Source organism: Diceros bicornis, chromosome 7 (genome assembly GCF_020826845.1).
Source record: "Diceros bicornis minor isolate mBicDic1 chromosome 7, mDicBic1.mat.cur, whole genome shotgun sequence".
Taxonomy (NCBI): Eukaryota; Metazoa; Chordata; class Mammalia; order Perissodactyla; family Rhinocerotidae; genus Diceros; species Diceros bicornis.
The window spans coordinates 57,888,696-57,913,152 of record NC_080746.1 but is presented as its reverse complement, the minus strand read 5'-3'; the positions used below and the strand labels follow the sequence as shown (position 1 = coordinate 57,913,152).

Sequence of the window (24,457 nt, the reverse complement as noted above, 5' to 3'; positions counted from 1 at the left end):
ATATAAATATAAAATCAAAGAAGTTTAATAAAATCTTTCTAATTTTGATTTTAATTGGAAATATCAATATGAACTCATGATTTGAAAAAAAATAAATCCCTAGCTCTAACAATAAAGAAAGGGCCAAGAAATAAACAACACCCATAACAATAAGCACCTTCTCAGCCTAGACTTTGGTGTTTACATACTATTCTCTATTAAAAGAAATCAGAGCTCCTTGCAGAAATGGCTAATTCTAAGTATGGGCAGGGAAAAAACAAGGTGACCCTACAATAGCCTGTCGTTCTAGCAAGCAAGGAAGTGTTCTAGGACTAATGGGAATAATGTCAAAAGGACACGGAAGAAGGACTCCCACTGGCCAAAGTTAGACAATATGAGGCTTAAAAAGGTCAACTGTCATTTAAAATTCACTAAATGAATAAAAATCCATAATAAATTGAGAATACATAAGGTGGGACTCCACGAGGAGAAAGCAAAGAATAACTACTGGGGAAAGAACATCTACCATGGAGCCATGAACCAAAAATTCCCAGAGCTTGTACACGAGTGAAAGATGCTGCAGCTCTACCCAGCCAGAGTTGAGAGACCTTTCTGTATACCCATGGCAAAAGAAGAATGTGCAGAAAGGAAATGCATTAGTAACAGGGCTAAATCAGCCCTACTGGAGAGGCTAATCTAAGCCAACCGAAACAAAGTTGAAAAACAAGCCTCAAAAAGATCAAATTGATTTGTAAGTAACTGACCTGGCTGCCAAAACAAAACTCAATAGTCTTTAAAAGAAGAAAGGAGAATACAGACATTCAATAACCAAACATTCACAATTTCTAGTATTCAGCTAAAAATTACTAGGTATTTGAAGAAAAATATAAGCCATAACCAAAGGAAAAATTAGTCAGTAGAGAGAGAGCCAGAAGTCACAGATATGATGGAAAGAGTAGACAAGGACTTTAAAGTCGTGATTATAAATATACTTAAGGATTTAAAGGAAAACAGGAAGATAAATGGGAGTGAACTGGAAGATATAAAGAATCAAATAGAACTAATTGAGCTGAAAATGTAATATCTGAAATCAAAAGTCACAGGATGGCCTTAAGAGTAGGTTATACACTAGAGAAGAAAAGATCAGTGAGCATGAATACATAATAATATTAACTCATCAAACTGAAATTAAGATAAAAAATAAGGCTGGATAAAAAAATGCGTGGGATGATCTTTGTATGCGATGTTTAGGACAATATCAAGTGATCTAATATTCACGTTGTTGGAGCTGAGCTAACCATATATATGACAGGGAACAGATCAGCTGTTGCCTGGTCACAAGAGAACTTTTTGGGGTGATAGAAATATTTTGCATCTTGATTGTGGTGGTGGATATTTAGGAGCATGCATTCGTGAAAGCTCATCAAACTGTTTACTTGAAATGGTTACATTTTATTGTATGACCACTATGCTTCAATAGAGTTGATTTTTAAAATTCCATGACATCATAAAGATACTTAAGAAAGAAAAATACCCATTTGCCACCACTGGTGGTGACTAGTACTTGCTAATTGCAATGCGGGAAAAAAAAACGAACTTTAACAGTAGAAAGATCACGTAGCACTACCTTAATTAAGCGACTACTCTTAGCATCATTAATAGTGAGATAACTTGATAAAAACATACTGTGATGAAAAACACAGCATCATCAATAAAGTGTTCTTGCCTAAAATACTAACTCTAATCAGGCCTTAGACTTAACTTCCATTTTACAGAACAGAAATAAACACATAAAGCCAATATTGAAAAGTACTGAGTTGAATTTAGCATGTTGGGAAATATATATTTACTCTTCATCTTTTCTGTATGTTTAAAAATTTTCACAATAAAAATTGAAGAAAGAGGTTAGTCAAGAGGTCTGCTAACATACTATAAGAGTACAGCGAAACCTCACAATAACAGGCCCCGAGGTAACGTAAATTTGGATATAATGTGACCGGAAATTTTGTTTTTATAACAGGCTCACTCAGCATTTCATTAACCTTGCAGTAATGAGACCTCACATTTTATGCAACTGAAATTTTTAGATTTCTCTTATAGAATTACAGCCAGGGTATTACCATTTTTGAGTCATTGAGGTACAAGGATAACACAGTAATTTTGAATTCCTGGTGTACAACAGAACTTTATGAGATGATAATTTAAGAAAAAATGGTATCTATGAAAATGTATTTATAATCTCCAAAATATACAAAGAACTGATGCATCTCAACAACAAAAAAACTAACAACCCAATTAAAAAATGGGCAAAAGACCTGAACAGACATTTCTCCAAAGAAGATATACAGATGGCTAACAGGCACATGAAAAGACGTTCAAAATCATTAACTATCACGGAAATGCAAATCAAAACTACAATGAGATATCACCTCACACCCGTCAGAATGGCTATAATTAACAAGACAGGAAACAACATGTGTTGGAGAGGATGTGGAGAGAAGGGAACTCTCATACACTGCTGGTGGGAGTGCAAACTGGTGCAGCCACTATGGAAAACAGTATGGAGAGTCCTCAAAAAATCAAGGATAGAACTACCATATGATCCAGCTAGTCCACTGCTGGGTACTTATCCAAAGAACTTGAAAACACCAATGCATTAAGATACATGCACCCCTGTGTTCATTGCAGCGTTATTCACAATAGCCAAGACTTGGAAGCAACCTAAGTGCCCATCAAGGGACGAACGGATAAAGAAGATGTGGTATATATACACAATGGAATACTACTCAGCCATAAGAAACGATGAAATCCAGCATTTTGTGACAACATGGATGGACACTGAGGGTATTATGCAAAGTGAAATAAGTCAGAGGGAGAAGGTCAAATACCGTATGATTTCCTTCATTAAGTAGTAGATAATAACAACAATTAACAAACACATAGAGATCGGATTGGTGGTTACCAGAGGGGAAGGGGGGAGGGAGGAGGGCAAAAGGGATAATTCGGCACATGTGTGTGGTGATGGGTTGTAATTAGTATTTGGGTGGTGAACATGATGTAATCTATGCAGAAATAGAACTATAATGATGTACACCTGAAATTTATACAATGTTATAAACCAATGTTACTGCAATAAACAAAAAATTTTTTAAAAAGTTGAAAATAGAAAAAGAAAAAAACAAAAAAGAAAATGTATTTATATAGACAATAATTGACTTTTTTTGGTTTTGTTAATTCACCGGATACCATGTACTTTGGCTTTCAAATGTACATTCAGTTCAGATCATAGAATATAATACAGTTAATATCCTGGAGAAAGAACCATACAGTCTATAGTTCCTCCTGCAGATCTTACACTAAAAGTGAGCTATTAAAATTTTCTGGGTATCTTTGACTTCTTACATTAACTTTCTCTGCTTTGTGTTAAATATTTCACTGTCAAAAAAAAAAAGAGAGAACTGCCCTCAAGCCAAATAAAAAGTACAATTAAACATATGAAAAGTAGTTGTGTCTTGGAACAACATAAGACATGTACAGCTTCCAAGAAGATGGCATTTAAAACTCCTGGTTTCTTTAAAATAGGTATCATATGTCAGATGAAGAATGTGCGTGTGTCTGTGTGATAAAAGGCATTACAAAAAATTCAAATACCTACACACCAAGTTAAGAAGATTGCTATTAAAATTTAATTTAAGATGCTACTGCCTCATTTTAATTCTTGAATTAGTCAGGGGCTGCAAACAGTAGCATATCTGGTACAAATATTCTTGTGACAGTCATAGAGATCATATAACAACATAACAATAGTTTGTTCATCACTGTATGTCTAGTATATTCAGTATCTGGCACACAGCAGGTACTCAAGTATTTGTTAAACTAATCACTTAGTGAATTTGCTCCCAAATTAACCAGACAATAATTAATTAATCACCAGATAATCTCTATTACTTGGAAAAGCACAGGCCATTTACGTTACTGAGCTCCACAGAGGTTTTTATTCTAATCAGCAACACTGAAAGGAAACAATACAGAAAAGACTGGATAAAGCAGATTAACCAACAAGTGAGGGTAACATTCATGCTAGCAGTTAAAAACCAAACGTGAAGGATATAACGGAATTTTAACTAGCTTTCCCTGTTTTGTGTAGGCATTTATAATAAAGTAAATAAGTACTGAATGGAAAGAGAAAATCCAATGCAAATGATATACAAGCAGAAGAAAGAAAAAGAGAATCTACGAAACTATTATTGTTAATTCTTCTGAAGGCTCTTGTGGCCTAGTCTATCCAAAAATTTCATTATGACAATCCTGTGAGTACTGCCCCAATACTACCCTCATATTTGCCATTTAATTTTAGCTGGGTTATTCTTTGTATCTGAAAAGTGGAAATCAAGTGAGAGATCATTTTAAGATAGCAGTAGGATTAACTATATTTCCAGGATACTCAAAACTGAGATAATGGATCTGGCATCATGGTTTTTAGCATATTCCATATTTTTGGTAAGCAAATTATCTTTAAGAATGCAGACTTAAATACTGGTATTAGGAGAGAGGAGACATTCTGTTGTGGGAATCTCACTTCATATTTTTAGCTTTAAGCTAACAAACACAGAGAAGTTTAGCACATTCATGGAAATAACAAGTCATTCAGCCTAAATGCAGACTTTGTGCGACTGATACCTACTACTACTAGGGGTTTGGTGGAGCTAGAGTACCAGACGGTGACACCATGGATGGAGTCTGGAAATGGAAAATACAAGAGAGAACACACCCTTCAGAAAACTTCTGAGACTTGTCCTGTTCCACCAGGGCTCTGAAACTGGCTTTACCCAGAGTTTGGAGAAACAAACAGGAAAAATTCTTCTACAGAAGCCAATGTTTCTCAAACTAGGCAAGGGCCTGCCAACAGTACTTGGCCAGGACACTAGCACAGTGGTTTAGCTATGACCCTGAATTCAGAGAGGAAAAGGGCTATCTATTGTACACCCTGCCGTCTTCACTATGGAGGCTGTGAATCATGTGCCAGGAACAGAGGTGAGCTGGGGTTACTGGGGCTTCTCTAGACCAGGCAGATGGCCAGATTTTTCTGCTTCAGATCACTTTCATGGGTTTGTGCCAAAAACATGCTCATATTCCCTATGTTTGCCTATGCTGCCTCTCTTCTCACCCCCACCCCCACCCCAACCAGCCACTGAAATACTTCCTTAAAACCTCCCGAGTCCTGAGGAGGTATCTGAAAATCACTAGTTTAGATTCACTCGCAACCAATTCAAGAATTCTTTGTATCGAGTCCCTGACGGATGCCTGCCCAGAATCTTCTTGTGCACTTATAGTGCTATACTATGTCCCAGGGGAGCTTATTCTGACTTTGGACAGATCTGACTGTTAGGAAGTGTTTCCCAACACCAAGCTCAAATCTGCCTCCTTCCTACCTTCTTCTTTTGGTTCAAGTTCTGCCTCTTGAGGTTGCACGGCATATATCTGTGCTATCCCTTTTTCTCTGACTAATCAAATATTACTCATCTATCAATACCCATCTTAAGTACTACCTCTTCTGTGTTACCTGCCCCAACAACTCCTCCCACAGTGATCTCTGTGTCTTTTGCATTCCTTAAATATTAAATATATTTGTGTGGAGCACTCCTTGGTACTTACACTTCACAGTCTTAGTTATCTGTGGCATTCTTCATGCTTTCCTGACAAGAACATATTCTCCTTGAGGGCTGGCCCCTCTCAGTCTTTTTTTAATGTCTACTTCCACATCCCTTCACCATGCTGCATTGGGCAGATACTACCCACAAAGTATGTACATGTCCTCCACGAACTGGTCCTCACCACCATTATTTTACTTACTTTCTCCTACATTTCCTTACACCAATCCTCCACTCTTATCAAATCCAACTGCCAAACTATATCCTGTGTCTTCCTCCTTTACAAATAACATCTTTCTTTCCGTCTCAGCCTTTCCCCCTCTAGGTCAGGGAATACTAGCCTAGGATACATGAACTTCTGGACACTGTACACAAAATGTATATATATATTTTTTGTGGGAGAGAGGGTTTCACATTTTCATACAATCCTCAAAGGGTCCCATGACCCTAAAAAAGACTAAAAAACACTGTTGTAATTTTTTTTGCCTTGTCTGTGTAACCAAGTCTTCCTTTTTCTTAGAAGATCAACTTATGCCCCTGGATCCAGAGAACTTTCCATATCGGGGAGACTTTTCTAGGCTCTGGACTTATATCTATACCATTAACTTGACTGATTTATTATGTACCTTGTGAAAACTTTAAAATTAGTATCTTCATCATGACAATTCGTTACTTATTATTTCATGATAGTAAACTCCTCATAGTGGGTTCACGTCTTTTTGTTATGTGTACTACCTTGTATGAAGCAGGTACTCAAAAATAATATTCTGGACACAGATGAAGGTGGTGAATCATCTTCAAATTAATCAGTGTATAGAAACTGAATTCTAAAGGTATATAGCACAGCTGTGACATTGTTGGAGCTGGGCAAATGCCACAACGAGCTGCCACCTCACCTCTGCTTTACGAATATTTTCTCTAGCTTCATCTATTTTCTGTTCCACTTCTGCTCGGCTTTGTTCTGATACTGCAACTCCATGACATTCCAGATCATCTAGAACCTATTAAAGAAAATAAGAAAATGATGACTGTTTTTTCTTAAGTGACTAAAGTATTTAGATAATTTAAAAGACATCAGCAATGAGTGGCCAGGATTCCGTTTATAATCTTTACTTTTTTCATTTATTTGTTAATTAAAAAAAACTTTGAAATAATTATGGACTCACAGGAAGTTGAAAAAAATAGTACAGAGAGTCCCTTCACCCAGCTTCCTCCAGTGGCGACAACTTATATAACTATAGTACAACATAAAAACCAGGAAATTGACACTGGCACAATCTACAATTGTAGATTGCAGGATTTGGATTGCAGGTTTTGATTTGCATACTTTAATTTTTAAAAATTACATGAATATAAAGTATTGCTGCAAAACAACTAATACAAAATGCCAAAAAGTCTGTTATACCCACACACCCCACCATGTGTCCCTCACCCCAAGATAACCACTGTCCCAACAATGTACGTGTATTTATTTTTCAAACCATTTCTTATGTATTTCCTAAATACTTGCAGTTTAAGAAAACAATGAAATGAGATCTATCATCTCCACAGTGTGTCTAAGAAATCTTTTTTTTGTGAGGAAGATTAGCCCTGAGCTAACCTGTTGCCAATCCTCCTCTTTTTGCTGAGGAAGATTGGCCCTGGGCTAACATCTGTACCCATCTTCCTCTACTTTATAGGTGGGATGCCTGCCACAGCATGGCCTGATAAGCGTTGCATAGGTCCACGCCCAGGATCCGAACCTGCGAACTCTAGGCTGCTGACAGGGAGTACAGGAGCTTAACTGCTACACCACCAGGCCAGCCCCTAAGAAATCTTTTTATGTTTGTACAAATAGACTGACTTTATTCTCTAATTAATCTATAAATTCAATAGTTTAACTGTACTGTTTTATTCTTACTCTATTGCTATTTGAATTTTCAAATTTCTTGATTTTATAAATAGCACTTTGAACACATATAGGAATATTTATTTAAGATAAAAACAAAGAAATGGAAATAATACATTTTCTTTTTTTTCTTTTTTCTTTTTTTTTGTGAGGAAGATCAGCCCTGTGCTAACATCTGCCAATCTTCCTCTTTTTTTTTTTTTTTTTTTGCTGAGGAAGACTGGCCCTGGGCTAACATCTGTGCCCATCTTCCTCCACTTTATATGGGATGCTGCCACAGCATGGCTTGCCAAGCGGTGCATCAGTGCACGCCCAGGATCTGAACTGGCGAAGCCCAGGCCGCCGCAGTGGAGTGCACGCACTCAACTGCTTGTGCCACCCAGATCGGCCCCAATACATTTTAATTTACTTCTTTTTTTTTTTTTACTTTTTTTTTTTTTTTTGAGGACAATTGGCCTTGAGCTAACATCTGTTGCCAATCTTCCTCCTTTTTTCCTTTTTTTTTCTCCCCAAAGCCCCAGTAGATAATTGTATATCACAGTTGTACATCCTTCTAGTTGCTCTACGTGGGACACCGCCTCAGCATGGTTTGATGAGTGGTGTGTAGGTCTGTGCCCAGGATCCGAACTGGCAAACCCCGGGCCACGGAAGCAGAGCGCAGGAACTTAACTGCTATACCACCGGGCTGGCCCCCTCACATTTTAATTTTAATAGACATTGCCAAATTGACCCTAAAAGGTTGTACCTACTCTACCACTAGTAGTATGTGAGAGCATGTTTCTCTATATCTCACCAATATTGGATACTGTCAGTCTTTGAAATTTTTGCCAATATGATACATAAATGAAGATTATCTTGTTTCAATTTTCATTTCTCTGTAATAGAGAAAGCATCATTTCATAGGTTACTGGCCATCTGTATTTCTACTTTTATAAATAGGAAGTTCTATCCATTTTCCTAATTTTTTGTCTTTTTGTTTTTAATTATTTAAATATATTTCTTTCGTTGCCAGCCTGGTGGCGCAAGCCGTTAAGTGCGCGCACTCCGCTGCGGCGGCCCAGGGTTTGCCGGTTCGGATCCCGGGCGCGCACCAACGCACTGCTTGGCAAGCCATGCTGTGGCGGCGTCCCATATAAAGTGGAGGAAGATGGGCCCAGATGTTAGCCCAGGGCCAGTCTTCCTCAGCAAAAAAAACAGGAGGATTGGCAGATGTTAGCACAGGGTTGATCTCCTCACACACACACACACACAAAATATATACATATACATATTTCTTTCTAGATATTATCCTTTTTCTGTTATTTATGTTACAAATTTTCTTCCCATTCTGTTCTCTTTCTCTTAACTTTTTCAAGTCCTTTTGTTTTATAGAAATTTTTAGTTTTTATGTGGTCACATTTATCAGTCTTTTCCTTTATGGGTCCTGGATTTTGTGCCTTGCTTAAGAAGCCATCTGTAATATGTCAGAAATATTTTATACCTTTCCAGTTTTTAATAATCTTCTGTTTAGCACTTTAGTTAAGATTTTTCCACATATGCTTTACCTGTTCTCTTTTCTTCTTTGCCAAAGCATTTTTGTTTTTTAATTTTATTTATTTATTTATTTTCCCCCCAAAGCCCCAGTAGATAGTTGTATGTCATAGCTGCACATCCTTCTAGTCGCTGTATGTGGGACGCGGCCTCAGCGTGGCCGGAGAAGCGGTGTGTTGGTGCGCGCCTGGGATCCGAACCCAGGCCGCCAGCAGCAGAGCGTGCACACTTAACCGCTAAGCCACGGGGCCGGCCCTGCCAAAGCATTTTAAAAGAAATTCCAGACATCACGTCATTTCACTCCTACATGATTTTGTAAAAGCCTCTATAAAAAGAAACTTTAAGAAAAAATATAACCACAATACCATTATTGGACCTAACAATAATTCCTTGGAGGCCTTAATATGCTGTTCGTCGTTAAATTTCCCTGCCTGCCTCAAAATGACTTTTTATGGTTGGTTTGTTTGAATCAGTATTTAAAGGTCCATATACACACAGATCATTTTCTTTGATATATTTGTTAACTCTTGTACGATACCACAGCTTATTTTATTTTTTTTTTTAACTTTTTTGTGAGGAAGATCAGCCCTGAGCTAACATCTGCCAATCCTCCTCTCCGAACCGGCGAATCCCGGGCCGCCACAGGGGAGCACGCGCACTTAACTGCTTGCGCCACCCGGCCGGCCCAATACCACAGTTTTAATTACTACGGTCATTATTGTATGTTGCAGTTTGTGCTAAGGCACATAAGTCTCATTATTGTCACTCTTGGCTACTCTTATACATTAAAAATAATCCAGATACATTTTAGAACCAGATTGTCAAGTTCCCTTAAAAATATCTTTTAAAGTTTCATTAGGATTGCATTGAAATTACATACATTTAATAAAAATCCACATATTTTGCATCTCACCAATTATTCATGTCTTCTTTTATGTTCTTTGGTAAAAAAAAAAAAAAGTCTTCTCTTATAGGTCATGACATTTTACCGGGTGATTCATCAGTATTTTATTGCTGTGGTGAATAATTCTCTTCCATCTGCATTTTGCAATTTATTATTTCTAGTTACTATGAAAACTAATGATTTTTGTATATAGTCTTGGCTCTCTTCACCTTACTGAACTCTTATTACTTCTAATAGTTTGACAGTCGGGTCTCTTATATTTTTGAAGGTAAACAATCACGTCATCCAAAAATAATGACAGATGTACCTTTTCCTAATATTTAAACACCTTATTTTTCCTTCATTAATGTATTGACTAAATCCTCTTACAACACTGAAAAGGAGTGGTGATAATGGGTACTGTTTTCTTATTTTATCACAGTAGTAAGCAGAATGGCCTCCAAAGATGTCCACACCCTAATCCCTGGAACTGTGTATACATAAGATATAATTTGCAAAGACGTTAGAGTTAAGGACCTTAAGATAGGGAGAGTATCCTGGATTACCTGAGTGGGCCCAATCTAATCACATGATCCTTTACAAGCAGAGAACTTTCTCTGGCTGTAGTGAGATGAGAAACAGGCCAACAGTGAAGTCAGAGAGATTCCAAGCATGAGAAGGATTCAATGCACTATTGCTGGCTCTGAGATGTAGAAATCCATGTGCAAGAACCAGAGTAAGGGCCGGCCCCGTGGCTTAGCGGTTAAGTGCGCGCACTCCGCTACTGGCAGCCTGGGTTCGGATCCCGGCGCGCACCGACGCACTGCTTCTCCGGTCATGCTGAAGTGGCGTCCCACATACAGCAACTAGAAGGATGTGCAGCTATGACATACAACTATCTACTGGGGCTTTGAGGGTAAAAAAAAAAAAAAAAAGGAGGAGGATTGGCAATGGATGTAGCTCAGAGCTGGTCTTCCTCAGCAAAAAGAGGAGGATTAGCATGGATGTTAGCTCAGGGCTGATCTTCCTCACAAAAAAAAAAAAAAAAAAGAACCAGAGTGAGTGGCCTTCAGGAGCTAAGGGTAGCCCCAGCTGACAGCCAGGAAGGAAACAGGGACCTCAGTTCTAGAGTTATAAGAAACTAGATTCTGACAACAACAGTACTGATACTGTGTTGCTGCTAGAGGGCTTAAGGAATTTCCAAGCTAAGTAGATAACTGAGTATACTGCTGACTTGTGAGAAATAATAGGAAAAAAAACCAGGATATTTTTTTTTTAATTTTATTTATTTACTTATTTTTCCCCAAAGCCCCAGTACATAGTTGTATGGCATAGCTGCACATCCTTCCAGTTGCTGTACGTGGGACGCGGCCTCAGCATGGTCGGAGAAGCGGTGCGTCAGTGCGCGCCCGGGATCCGAACCCAGGCCGCCAGCAGCGGAGCGCGTGCACCCAACCGCTAAGCCACAGGGCCGGCCCAAAAACAGGATATTTTTCATATTAATAAAACCCAACTCCTTAAATTGGTGTGACATGTGGCTTCAGCTAAATGTAGCCCCAACAACCTGAATGAGCTTGGGGGCAGATTCTCCCCTGTAGCCTAAGACTCTCTACTCCACTTACCCGTTGTTGGTGAACAATGTTTTTGTGCTCACGTGCCACACGTGTGGCCCATTTCCGAGCCTCCTTGTTTAGACTGTGCTCCTCTGTGGTCCCTGTTTCTGATTCTAATTGTCGGCTCTACAACACAAGAGAGAACGGAGAGAAAAGCATTGTTATCCTTATTGAAATCACTACCATTTTGTAGGTGGACCAGAGGGCCTTCACTTAACCAGCACCCAAAACATGAGGAGGCATGCTCCACTATGGTGGGAAGCAATGTCTCATGTCACAGAACATTAGCAGAAGACTAACAGGACAGTACGAAACCATAAATGACCACAAGTTTTTTGTCTTAATTGCCATTAAAGCTGCATCTCTAACACTGTGGACTGATCCATTTTGGAAGTGAAGAAAGCTAGCTAAGCTAGGCAAAGAAGAAAAAAGTATTCATGCCAACTTACTAGGACACTAAAATAGCTGCACAGATAAAAATGGAAACAATAGTTTCAATGGGATTAAAGAAAGAATCACTGGATAGAAGTGAAAAGAACAAAATGAAACAATCAATAACAGCAACACAACTTCTCCACCCCCGAAGATACGAGGTTTACTTTAGTTTCAGGTCCATCACCAACTTACCACCAAACATCAAATTAGCTTTTACCCTTCCTCTGGGCTTTACTGCTACAGGAAAAATAGGCATGCTAGATCAAATGATTGCTAATGGTTTCTTCTAGCCCTAAAATGCTATGATTATGTTTTACAAAGAAAAAACTGCAAAATCTAAATAAACAATAGTCATAGTTAATCCCTATTATGCAAGTATTGTGGAAAGTGCTTCACATAACTTTTATAACAACCTTATAACATAAGTCACACGGCCATTTTACAGAAAACGAAACCAAGGCTCACAGAGGTTAAGTAAAATTTCCAGTGTCTACCAGACATTAAATGTTACAAATTTGATTACACAAATCTGATTCCAGAATCAGAGCTCTTAATCACAAACTATTTTAACTTTCTGTAAACTCTTAAGAACCCATAAAAAGCAATCTTTATTAAAATAATTACGAAAGAAAACATCTTAAAGTAAGAATTATCCAAAGAGGATTTTAATACAAAAAGAAGCAAAATTTTAGAGTGAGAAGATCTTAAAAAACTGACTTTTGCAAGGTCACATAGCCCAAAATTGTTAAAGTATAATTTGATAAACTGCACTAAAATTTAATATTTTTGTTGGGGAGATTTGTAGGCAAAGTTGAAAAACTTTTACTCTATGCAGACATTTCAGCTAAACCTAGCTTATATATAATGATAAATGAATTGAAATAGAGCAAAAGAATCAAAATCCAAACCTAACCAACTTTACATTTACATTTTATATTCTGATTCCTTCTTTGGGCTATTAGAAATCTGGGAACCAACTTTATTGTTATATTTTGTTTTGTAAAACGATCTAGGCATTTAAATTTATGTCTGTCCTCAGAAGTCAGGGTTTAAAATGTTAAACCCTGGATGTGGATGAAAATACAATCTACATTAGCCAGAGGAATCTGATGTATGAAGGTAGAAAGGTGCACTCTGAAAAGCCCAGGTAAGCTTCTAAGGCAGACAGACCTAGTTTCAATCCTCTATGCCATTTACTAGCTCTATGATCTTGGCATGTTAGTAATCTGAGTCTTAGTTACATCCAAAAATTAGTGAAAATACCACTTATCTCATTGGAGTTATTAGGATAAAATGAGGTCATATTTTAAGCATTTTCTTATAGTATCTATATATATTATTGGATAAATGGTAATTACTCATGTTAAAGACTCAATTGAAAATTACTTGAAACAAAAAAATTTTCTCATTATTGTTAACAAAAAACTCCAAATAATTCCCAGGTTCTCGATAGCCCAAAGAATGAATCAAAAATAAGACTGAAAATACATTGAAAGATCTCAAAGAGAATGAACTTGCAGGGAGTAGAGTAGATGAGACAGGAGGCAACTGATGGAGAAACTTCATTTTTATTACTGAGTGACATTTTAGGAACAGGTAAATAGGTCTACAATGTGCACTGGCTGCAGATAGGCCATAACCCAATGTGCCCACACAGAATCTGTACTTTATTACTGATTATCTGTGCTTAAGAACTGGGAAAGTAAAGACAGGGCTTTTTTCCCATTTTCTATGGGTTTACTATTACTCAGACAGGAGTGCCCAATGATCAGGACAGCCAACAAACGCCACTGATTGGGAAATGCGATTTTGGGATCCTCTGGGTAGGGAATGACACATAACTAAAATTCAAGTTAATTTATCTTTTTCACAAATTCTGAAATCAAGCAATTGAAAGACATGTGGAAGCTACCTATAACACAGGTCTAGATGAATGAGAATTTCACAAGGCAAACACAGCCTAGGGTGTTAAACAATACATAGAGAAATGTTCTAATGTCACTTCTACTATCAAATATCAATATAAATTAGGATCTAGTGAAGATCATTATCTTTTAAGATGGTGGTATTAGCAGTGGTTGATTCCAGCAAAGGAATACTGCTTTTTAAAAAAATGTTGGCTAATTTAATCTTTAGTTCATTCTTTTAACATTTTTCCTTTACCTCTTAAAAATGTAGTTGAAACATATAAAAGAATAGTAATATATATAAACTATTAAACACAATAACTTAAAGAACACTGTTATCTTCTTGAAACAGAATATGAAAATTTACAAATTAAATACCAAACAGCACTGTGGCCTACCTCTAGAAAAGTTCACTTATTTAACTTGATTATTTTTAAAGAGGCATATATAATAATATAACAATTCTCAGAATAATAGTAGCACAAAAATAATTCAAATAAATTACAAACTGAAGAGAAATGCTACAAAAGGACTTTCCTATAGACGTTTTAAGTACAGGATAGGCAGTTTTTCATTTGTCTGTGGCCGTTTGGATGACACAGATCTAAGTTAGCTCAACTAAATGGGATTCTTGAGATCTTGGGAAACATCAATTTTAGAAATCACACAAGTTTTAGTAAAAAAATTTCAGAAGCAGATGGGTCTTTTCCTGGAAAATAAATGTCAGTCTAAATACAAGCCTACGCTTTTGAGTACTGTTCCCTCTGGTCAGGGTAACTTCCCTATCTTTTTTGTCTACAGACAAAGTTCTAGTCATTCTTCAAATCTCAGTTCAAGTGCTACGTTCTCTGTGAAATCTTCCCTGACTTTTCCATACAGACTCAGGGGCTCCTCCACTTTTGACATATCTCCATTATATTAATTCATTCATTTGTTAGATGTTTATTGAGTGGCTACTGTCAGGCAGATATCACATTATACTGTGACTGTTGCATGTATGTTTCCTGTTTGTCTTCAGGCAATTTGAGGGCCTGAGTAGATGCATTCTTGGCATCCAGCACATGCCTAATAGTACACAGAGTGCCCTCAGTAAAGGGTGGTTACACGAATATAACCTAAGGCCCTGATTCTGAAGTGAGGGCCAGGCCACTAGATTATTAAAATGGTGCCTCCAGAGATGACAAGAGAATCAACATAATGAATTAGAATTAGTTTCTAACTGATGAAGGAGAGTATTTTGTGTGGGGAAGAACAGAGGAGAAAGGGAACTAATTTATTGAATGCCATGCATTTTAAAACAGGTTCTCAAAGCTGACTAGGATTAAGATTCCTCTCCCACTTGTACAATAAAAGGTCTCCTTCTTCATGTTTAAATTCCCACTACAAAATCCATTCAAAATGGATGACTGAGGAAGGAAATTTTTTTGAATCTTCAAATTAAGGAATTTTTATAAATTTTATTTGTTCCTTAAAAAGTAGCCATTGATGGGGCCGGCCCGGTGGCGCAAGCGGTTAAGTGCGCGCGCTCCGCTGCGGCGGCCCGGGGTTCGCTGGTTCGGATCCCGGGCGCGCACCGACGCACTGCTTGGTAAGCCATCCTGTGGCGGCGTCCCATATAAAGTGGAGAAAGATAGGCACAGATGTTAGCCCAGGGCCGTCTTCCTCAGCAAAAAAAAAAAAAGAGGAGGATTGGCGGATGTTAGCTCAGGGCTGATCTCCTCACAAAAAAAAAAAAAAAAAAAAAAAAAAAAAAAGTAGCCATTGAAATCTGAAGTATATTTATTCCTCAAATATATTTACATTGTACATATATTTACTCTCCAAAGAGACTTAGCTGTGTCATCCTGGCTGATGTACTTAAGCTGAAGGGCCTCAGCTGCTCTCTGGGCCTCAGCTTCCTCACTTGAAAATCAAGACATCTGAAGATGAGATGAAATCTCGGATTCTTTTTTTTTTTTTTTTATAATTTTATTTATTTATTTTTTTCCCCAAAGCCCCAGTAGATAGTTGTATGTCATAGTTGCACATCCTTCTAGTTGCTGTATGTGGGACACAGCCTCAGCATGGCCGGAGAAGCGGTGCGTCGGTGTGCGCCCGGGATCCGAACCCGGACCGCCAGTAGCAGAGCGCGCGCGCTTAACCGCTAAGCCACGGGGCCAGCCCGAAATCTCGGATTCTTACTAGCGCTGCAATTAATTTTAAGAGAACAAGCAGGCTCATGCCTTGGCTGTAAGCAGTGGCAACACCGTGTTTCTCTGGGTAAGAGACCCAGAAATTATGCTATTCTACTGCTACTGCTCTGAGCTGCAAATTTCTTTTTAACATTATCTGAGAGCCTCTGTAAAAAATTTAAAAATATTCTTAAAACATAATTTTAATTTACTTGGAATTTTAAATTCATGATAGGGTATAACTTTAGGCAGTACTGGAAATGAACAACTTAAAAACAAGCTATTTGATGGGAGGTGCAGGATGTCAAGCTTCTGAGATGGTCAGGGAGTATAGATACTCCCATGGATATTAGATATCCATGATATAACACTGAATGAGAAAGAAAAGTTTAAATTTCAGTCTGTATATTATAAATCTACTTATCTAAAGTTGTGTATCCACATCTATATAAGCGTGTACCTGCAGGGAGATATTCAGAAGGATATTGACCAAAATGTAATCAGTGGTTATCTTTGAATAATGAGCGTTCAGGTGAAAACTTTCTTTTTTATAATTAGAAACCTATAAAGCTACATTAATTTTGGAAAAAAAGGGTATCATTTATTGAATATTTAAGCTCTGTGCTAACTGCTTTACATATGTTATATACGTTATATCATTTAGTCCTCAAAACAATCCTAATAGAGAATTTCTCAATTTATGGGTGTGGAAATCTGGGCTCAGAAAGGGTACGTGTCTTTCCCAAAACCACTTAGCCAGTAAGTGGTGGATCTAGAGCTGGTACTGAGATCTCTTCGACTTCAGATTCCTTGCTATCTTTATATGACCATACTGTTTTACTAATTGTTCTATTTAGCCAAGGCTAATATTAGTAACATAGAGACTGTAATATTGAAAAAGACATTGCTAAAACACAAATTTCCTTTCAATGAAATTTTGTCAAGGCTTTTACTTAGAGCTAAGACATCTTTTGATTTAATTTTGTTTTTAGAGAAACAAAAACCAAAGTGTTTCAAATGAGTTTAAGGCTTTCAGAGACTAGTAAAGTTTTTAAAAATTCCCAATATTTTTAGAATATAATATTAAAACATAGTCTTTTACAAATTTATAAAGTTATTAAATAACTTTACAGAACTACACTATAGAAATTAACAGTCCAATATTCTTGAAATATTTGTCTTTACATCACCTTAACTACTTTGTCCTTAGATACCCTCTCAAGATAGGATTTCAGTTCATTTTAAGGTTAACATAAGGACTTCAGTTCATTTTAAGGTTAACATAAGAAGGTTCAAATAGATATCTGAGCCTGTGTGCACAAGGGCAAAGTGAATAGGAATAGAAAAGCTGATTTTCACACAAGAAACACAGTCATTATTTTTCAAATCTGTAACCAAAATATAACCATTTGAAAGAGAGAAAAAGAGATGGTCATGTAGGATGAATGAAAACCACTAACAGTAAAATACTAGCATTCCAACCCAATTTCAAAAAGATAATGTTGGGGTTGTCATGCCAATATGATATGCCAGAAACAACCTTCTTATTAACCGTTATTCAAGGAATTTGCACTACTTGTATTTTTCAGCTTATTGGTAGATAAACATATTGTGTTAAATATTTGATCCATCTTATTCTTTATGAAATTTAATAATATACTGTTAATTATTTCAAGAAAGTTAATTATTATTTGCTCTCAAAAGGACCTCTTCAAGTAAAAAGCATCTGAATCTTTGTAGATATTGTATTCCTAGCACTCGTGTTTATACAGGTTCACAATCCTGTGATTTTGAAATTCAAAATGCTCTGAAAATCACAGGTTTTTGGGGGTAAGCTTGGAGTCAAAACTCATTTATGGCAAAATCTGACTTGAACTAAAGAGAGGTTATTTATAGTTTTTATTTATTTCACTTGGTATAAATATTCAAATGTTTTGTTGCAAAGATACTGTGTTTAATAATGGGGTGCTTCCCCACACCCTCCTCAGGGTGTTATGCAATATATGGCATATGGATCACCTTTCTAAAACCTGAAAAATTCTGAATTTTGAAACACATCTGGCCAAAGGCTTTTGATAAGATATCGTGGACCTCTAAGTCACGTGTTTTAAATATATCACACACCTTGGAGAGAAGTGCAGCAGTGTTCCTCATGAGACATAATTTTTATTTCGACGATGCTTAGATAGCAGCTCTTTCACTCAGAAGAGAAGTGGGAACTCATCTGGATAACTGGGTTAGTGTGCCTAGCCTCTCAGGGGAGTAAAGTGGAGGACGATTAGTGTGGCTTGAACTTTTGGACATTTCTGGAAAATCCTGGATGACTGAGGAAAAGGATATACAATTCCAGTAAGGCTGGGGTGAGGAACTGATGAGAACTCTGAGAAAGAAGGACATTTCTCTTGTCTTGGCTTAGAATACCAAAGGTAAATCTAAAAGAAAAATATGTCCCTGAATTATGACATAACAACAAAACAAAAACCTTGTGTCTGGTACTCTTCAGACTATCTAGAGGCATGAGTGAATGCCACAGCGCATGAGGAGTGTACTTTTATTTTGGTAGCTCTTACAGAAACTTTGCTGTAAGAGCTATAATCACAAGCTAGAAAAAAGTGCAATTCCAGGCTCCTGCAAGTCAATACACTCCCAAGGCATCTATGGAAAGATGTGTGTATCTCTGGATGGTTAGAAAAGGCACCAGACCAGGAGAAAGTCCTATTATATAGACGGTAAGTTTTCTATGAAGAGCAGGTAAGTCCTTTTTGAAAGGCTGAACAACTTAGGACAGCCGGCTTTGAACACCTGTCACCTGTTGATTCTGGAGAGCAACACTCATGTCTATCATCAGAGCCTTTTCATTTTTGGATACTGTGGCCAGTGTATGTGTTAGGAGGATGGTGCCTATTTACCCAGCAGGAAGATTTTCACAAATTCTCTCTCACAGTACTTTCATGTTTATGAGCCACTGCTATATGCAATACAAGATTTCCATCAGCAGAAAGAGCCACTCATAACAATGAGAATTTTCAGGTAAATTCCCTGCATGGTATATTAACCCCAGACAGTCTTTTATAGACAAAGGCAATTTTTGCTAAATATTTATTTTTTCCCCAGTTTTATTGAGAAATAATTGACATACATCATTGTATAAGTTTAAGGTGTACAACATAATGGTCTAATTTACACATATTGCAAATTTTTTAATTGATGCATAAAATGTCCCATGTAAGTGAAACTTTAACATGCAAAACTCCTAAATTACATCAAGTGGTATTTTACTTAATTGTTAATCTATGGAGGGCAGAATTAAATTTCAAAACTAGTGGTTAAAATAACAGGAAAAGATCATATATCAGAAATTTAATGTCAGCTTTTTGATATCTGTCAAGATCTTATTATTTGCAGTTCAGAGAAGGTAAAGAGGAAAGGTCTTCTCACTCCTACCAGGAAATTTTGGGGAAAAGTTTTCTTAAGTTTTTCCTGCCCATATAGATCATACTTATCTAAGTTTTGTGGCTGTGTGTCTTTCCCACATTATTTCCCATCCCAGGCTGACCTTGTCCTGTTTCACAGGATGTGAGGAAATGCTCCCGAAGGGCACACATCACTAGTTCTCGTAACGGAAAGAAGACACATGGAGACATATGTAGGGCAGAGGTGCTGAAAAATGTAAGTGATGCACTTATGATAAGAACAGTAAGAGTGGACACTAACTGTTAGCTTCTGGCTACTGTTTATTCCACACAGACTGCCTGTTAGGCTAGTAACTGTTGAGAGAGGGGCTGATGAGATTTACGTTGTGGAATAAAATAGGAGAGTAGAAGTCCCAAGGGACTTTCAACTCAATAAGCGAGTTGAGAGCTGGGGACCATGACTGCAAAAGTGTTGCAAGATTTCATAATCTTTGTAATGTCTTCTGTATTTGATATTTTGGTATTTCCTGTAGCAATTAGGGATAAAACCTAAAAAAGTGAAATACGTTTGTCTTGTGGAAAGACAGGAAAAAAAAAAAGAACGGCAGTCAACATTTATTCTATACCTACTATGTGCCAGGCATTGAGTCAAATGCTTACGTATCTCCTTTAATTTTCAAACCCAATTAGGCAGTCATTTTACATATGAGGAAGCTAAATCAGAGAGGTTAAATATATATAAATACGCAAATAAAATAAACACAGCACATGGCATAGCTAGGATCTGACTCCAAAGCCCATGATTCCTCATGTATCACACCTGTATGAATCTCTAACACAAGTATGACCCACGTGACAGCTGAATGACTCTCCAAAACTGAGATCCTAATAAATGTACTTGTCAATTCTCCCTTACAGAATATCCCTTTTTTGGGGGGCAGGGAAATTTTAGGGTACATTCCGTAATCTTCTCAGAATAATCATGCATTAAAAACTTTTGTTTCAGCAAAGAAAGGTGTACTTGACTCTTTCTAGAAAGGATTTTTGACTTTCTGGTATCATCTGAGAAATGATATTTGAGAATATAAAGAAAGGGTACTTTAGAAATCAATAACTATATGGAAATATAGACAAAGAAATCTTTCAGTATTAACCATGAGACAGCTACTAAGTTACTACATCAGACAAAACTTGCCACTGATCACTGTCACTTGTAACCGTCTTATGGTTAATACTAAGATTCCCAATTTAATTCTATGGCTCTAAGGAACAGACATAATTGTGGCTTTATAAAACCATTTCCACCACTTCCTTTTGGTATATCATTCTAAAGCATGAGTCACAATAATCATATATTAAAAGAAAAACGAATTTTGATTCATCAGCAGGTAATAAAAGACAAAAAATCAAAAGAGTGCAATAATTTTAAGCGTTAATTAAATTCTGACAGTAATATTGTGACTAAATGTTTTCAAGTGGACACTTGGGACTTCTGTAGGGAGAATACTAGGATTGGAAACAGATTATATTAAAAAGTTTAAAAAAAATTTTAAGACAGTATATGAAAATATTCAGAAGAAAATAAGTTAGATTTTATCAAGGTAGTAACTTTAAACGTCCTATGGCTTTCCTAAATATATCTTACCTAAAGCCAGATCAAATATTTCTTGAACATTTTCTACGTAAGGCAAAGGCATACGCAAAGTATATATAATAAATATCTATTGAGTGAATGAAAAATGAATGTGTTAAACCCATAAGCAGTTCAAATTTTTAGTTCAAATTATAAAATTCAAAATGAAATTAAGGAACAATACTGTCCTACAGGGATAATCCATCTGCAATGGACCTCATCATATGACTGTCCTACTTGAAAACATTCCGTAGTTCTCCATATACTACTACATGTAAAACTCAAAATCTGGTTGCAACCTACATTTATGGTGGTGTTCAACTTCTCCCTGACCACCCCCAAGACTACTTGCTATTTCAAGTGTAGGTAATACACTTTCAAACTTTTCTGGCTCCAACACTTATTAGCTGAGTGACCTACAGCAAATTCCTTAATCTTGGTTTCCTCAACTGTAAAATGAGGATTAAAAATAGCACCTACAATATAGGGTTGTTGTGAGGATTAAATGAGTTAATAAGGTAATGCAATTAGAAAAATGCCTAGCATGAAATAATGCTTAATGAAGGTCACCTATTTTTTTTATTATTTTCAATTGTTCTTTTCACTTCCTGACATGTTTTTCAATCACTGCAGAGTAAACTTCAATTCTTCTTCAAGATCTAATCCATAATGAGAAGACAGACAATCCAATCAAAAAATAGAAGAAAAATATGAGAACAGACACTTTACCAAAGTAAATATATTGATCACTAATAAGCTCATGAAAAGATACTCAACATCATTAGTTATTAAGTTAATGCAAATCAAAACCACAATTAAAGACTATTTCACACCCACCAGGATAGCTATAATCAAAGAGACAGACAATAACAAATGGTGGTGAAGATGTGGAGAAATGAGAACCCATATACAACAGTGGTGGAAACGTAAAATGGGGAAGCCACTTTGGAAAACAGTTTGGTAGTTTCTTAAAAAGTTAAACTAAATACACCATAGACCCAGCAACTCAAGAGAAATGAGAACGCATTCATACAAAGACTTGCACACCAATGTTAATAGCGGCATTATTCATAATAGCCAAAGGTGGGTAACAACCTAAATGTCCATCAACTGATGAACAGATAAACAAAATGTAATATATTCACACAATGGAATACTATCCAGCAATAAAAAGGAACAAACTATTGATATATTCTATGACATGACCGAACCTCAAAAACATTATGCTAAGTTAAAATTAACATTAAAGTTTAAAGTTAACATTAAAGAAGCAAGACATAAGAGACCACATATTCTATGATTCAATTTATGTGAAATGTCTAGAAAAGGCAAATCTACAGAGAAAGAAAATAGATTAGGGGTTTCCTAGGGCAGGGGACTAGGGATCAACAGTAAATGGACATGAGGGATCTTATTGGGATCATGAAAATGTTTTAAATTATTTATGATGATGGTTGCACAATTTGGTAAATTTACTAAAAATCATTGAACAATACACTTGAAATGGATGAATTATATGATATGTAAATTGGCCTCAATAAATTGTAAAAAAATTGCACTACATAAGGTTGCATTAACTGCACTCATCACTGGACATCAACAGCATTCTATCCTATACAGCACTTGCCTTATTATATTTTACTTATTTGTGTACATGTCAGTGAGCTTATCTAGTCCCGGGTGTGTAGCCTAACATGGAGTAGGTAGCCTCAGTATCTATCTGAGAGACTGGCACATAGACTAGGGGCTCAGTGTCTGTTGAACTGAAACGTGCTTCAAAATAGGATAGGAACAACAGCAATTTCAGAAATACAACAGAAGATGGTGCTGATTAGTCCTTCCTACATGTCCTACATTCACCTGACAGGAAGAGTGAGCTGATGAGCACCAACTGGAGCTCTCTACTCTACGACAGGCTTAGTACTACCAACTCTAAGAGGAAACCAGAAAATCAAGTAAACAATGGCGCCATTTTCACATAAAAGGACAGTACTAGTCCATTCTGAGCAAAAATAATTATTTGGGATTTTATTCTTTGTGGGCAATAAGAATACTTAATTTACAACAAATTCTTAATTTATAACAAAATAAAAATTACATGCAAACATATTTTGCAGTTAAAAACATTTTCAAAATGATTATTCTAAAGACTTTTTAAATGGTTGACAATCTGGGATGATTTTTATAAAAGTATGGGCATTTATCTTTTTTCATTAGGAAAAAATTAACTGCTCCCCAAATGCTGAACAATTCTTCTCAGAAAGCAGAGTAGCAAGCAGAAAGAACATTAATATTGCCATCAGGAGAGTAATGTGTCATTAATTCACTCTATGACTTCGGACAAGTCTCTTTTGCTTTCTAGGCTTCAGTTTTCCCTTTAATAAAGGCAAGATTAGCTCTAAGGTTCTTTCTAGCACTCCTGTTATGGAAAACTAAGGTGCTTCAAACAAGATGAAAAATGAGAAGCTCAATCTTTTCACTATAATCAGGAAAGGAAATCTCTAACTTATAAGGGAAAACGGAAAGCCCTGGCTTATGCATTCAGTGGCCCCTTATACGTGTGTGTGTGTGTGTGTGTGTGTGTGTGTGTGTATATATATATATAACTTTCATCCCAATACCAGGTCCCACCCATCATTAACATGCAAACCCACACATCCCATCCCTCACCCTTGACCCACACCCCCGTATACCTCAGCTATGGTCATTCTCAGAGCACTGACAGGGGAGAGCTCAATATCCACCAGTTGGGCGGCTTTTAAACTCTGCCCAGTAAAGATTGCACAAGGACAGAAAACAGCATAGAGTTAGAATTTTAAGGCAAACAGGGACATGCAGCTAAGAACATTAAGCACAGTGTCTAGAAACAAAGAAGGATTTGGGGTTATAGCTGGGCTTTGGACAAGTGAGATGAGAATCACTGTTATTCTGATTTTTCTGAGGAAAATGGGCAAAAATAAAATAATCTCAAGTTAGTTGCAATTTTAAGTCAAGCTTGGCAAACTTGTCCATATCCTGTACCTTCTAACGCTCTGCTTCATTCCTCCCAGGTTTCAAAGAAGTCAAATTATAGGACAATGTCACTGAGTCATTAAGCAAAAGCTGACAGAAAAAGGCACTACTACAAAAGGCAAGTGATATAATCTAGAGGGAAATGCTTTTTCCCTACATTTCTTTATATAGCCACTAACAGGGCCACTTAAAATTTAGTAAGAAAAGTAATGAAGATATCTCTGGCAAAGGTTTCCATCAAACTGATACAATTAAATTCTGATATCATAAACTCCTCTGGTTTTGATTCTAGCTTTACCAACAGACTTTACCAATATAACCTAACTTCCCTCTTGGCCTCCC

At 36.8% G+C, this 24,457-nt stretch overlaps 1 protein-coding gene across 1 annotated transcript in view; it reads right to left on the bottom strand.

Annotated features, from left to right (window-relative positions):
* FCHSD2 (FCH and double SH3 domains 2) overlaps positions 1 to 24,457 on the bottom strand; it is a 254,614-nt gene that overhangs the window by 33,318 nt on the left and 196,839 nt on the right. Inside the window, exons 11-12 of the mRNA XM_058545654.1 lie at positions 11,554 to 11,670; positions 6,527 to 6,631 (exon numbers count right to left, since the gene is read on the bottom strand). Of these exons, the coding sequence (XP_058401637.1) occupies positions 6,527 to 6,631; positions 11,554 to 11,670 (222 nt within the window). The remainder of the gene's footprint in view (positions 1 to 6,526; positions 6,632 to 11,553; positions 11,671 to 24,457) is intronic.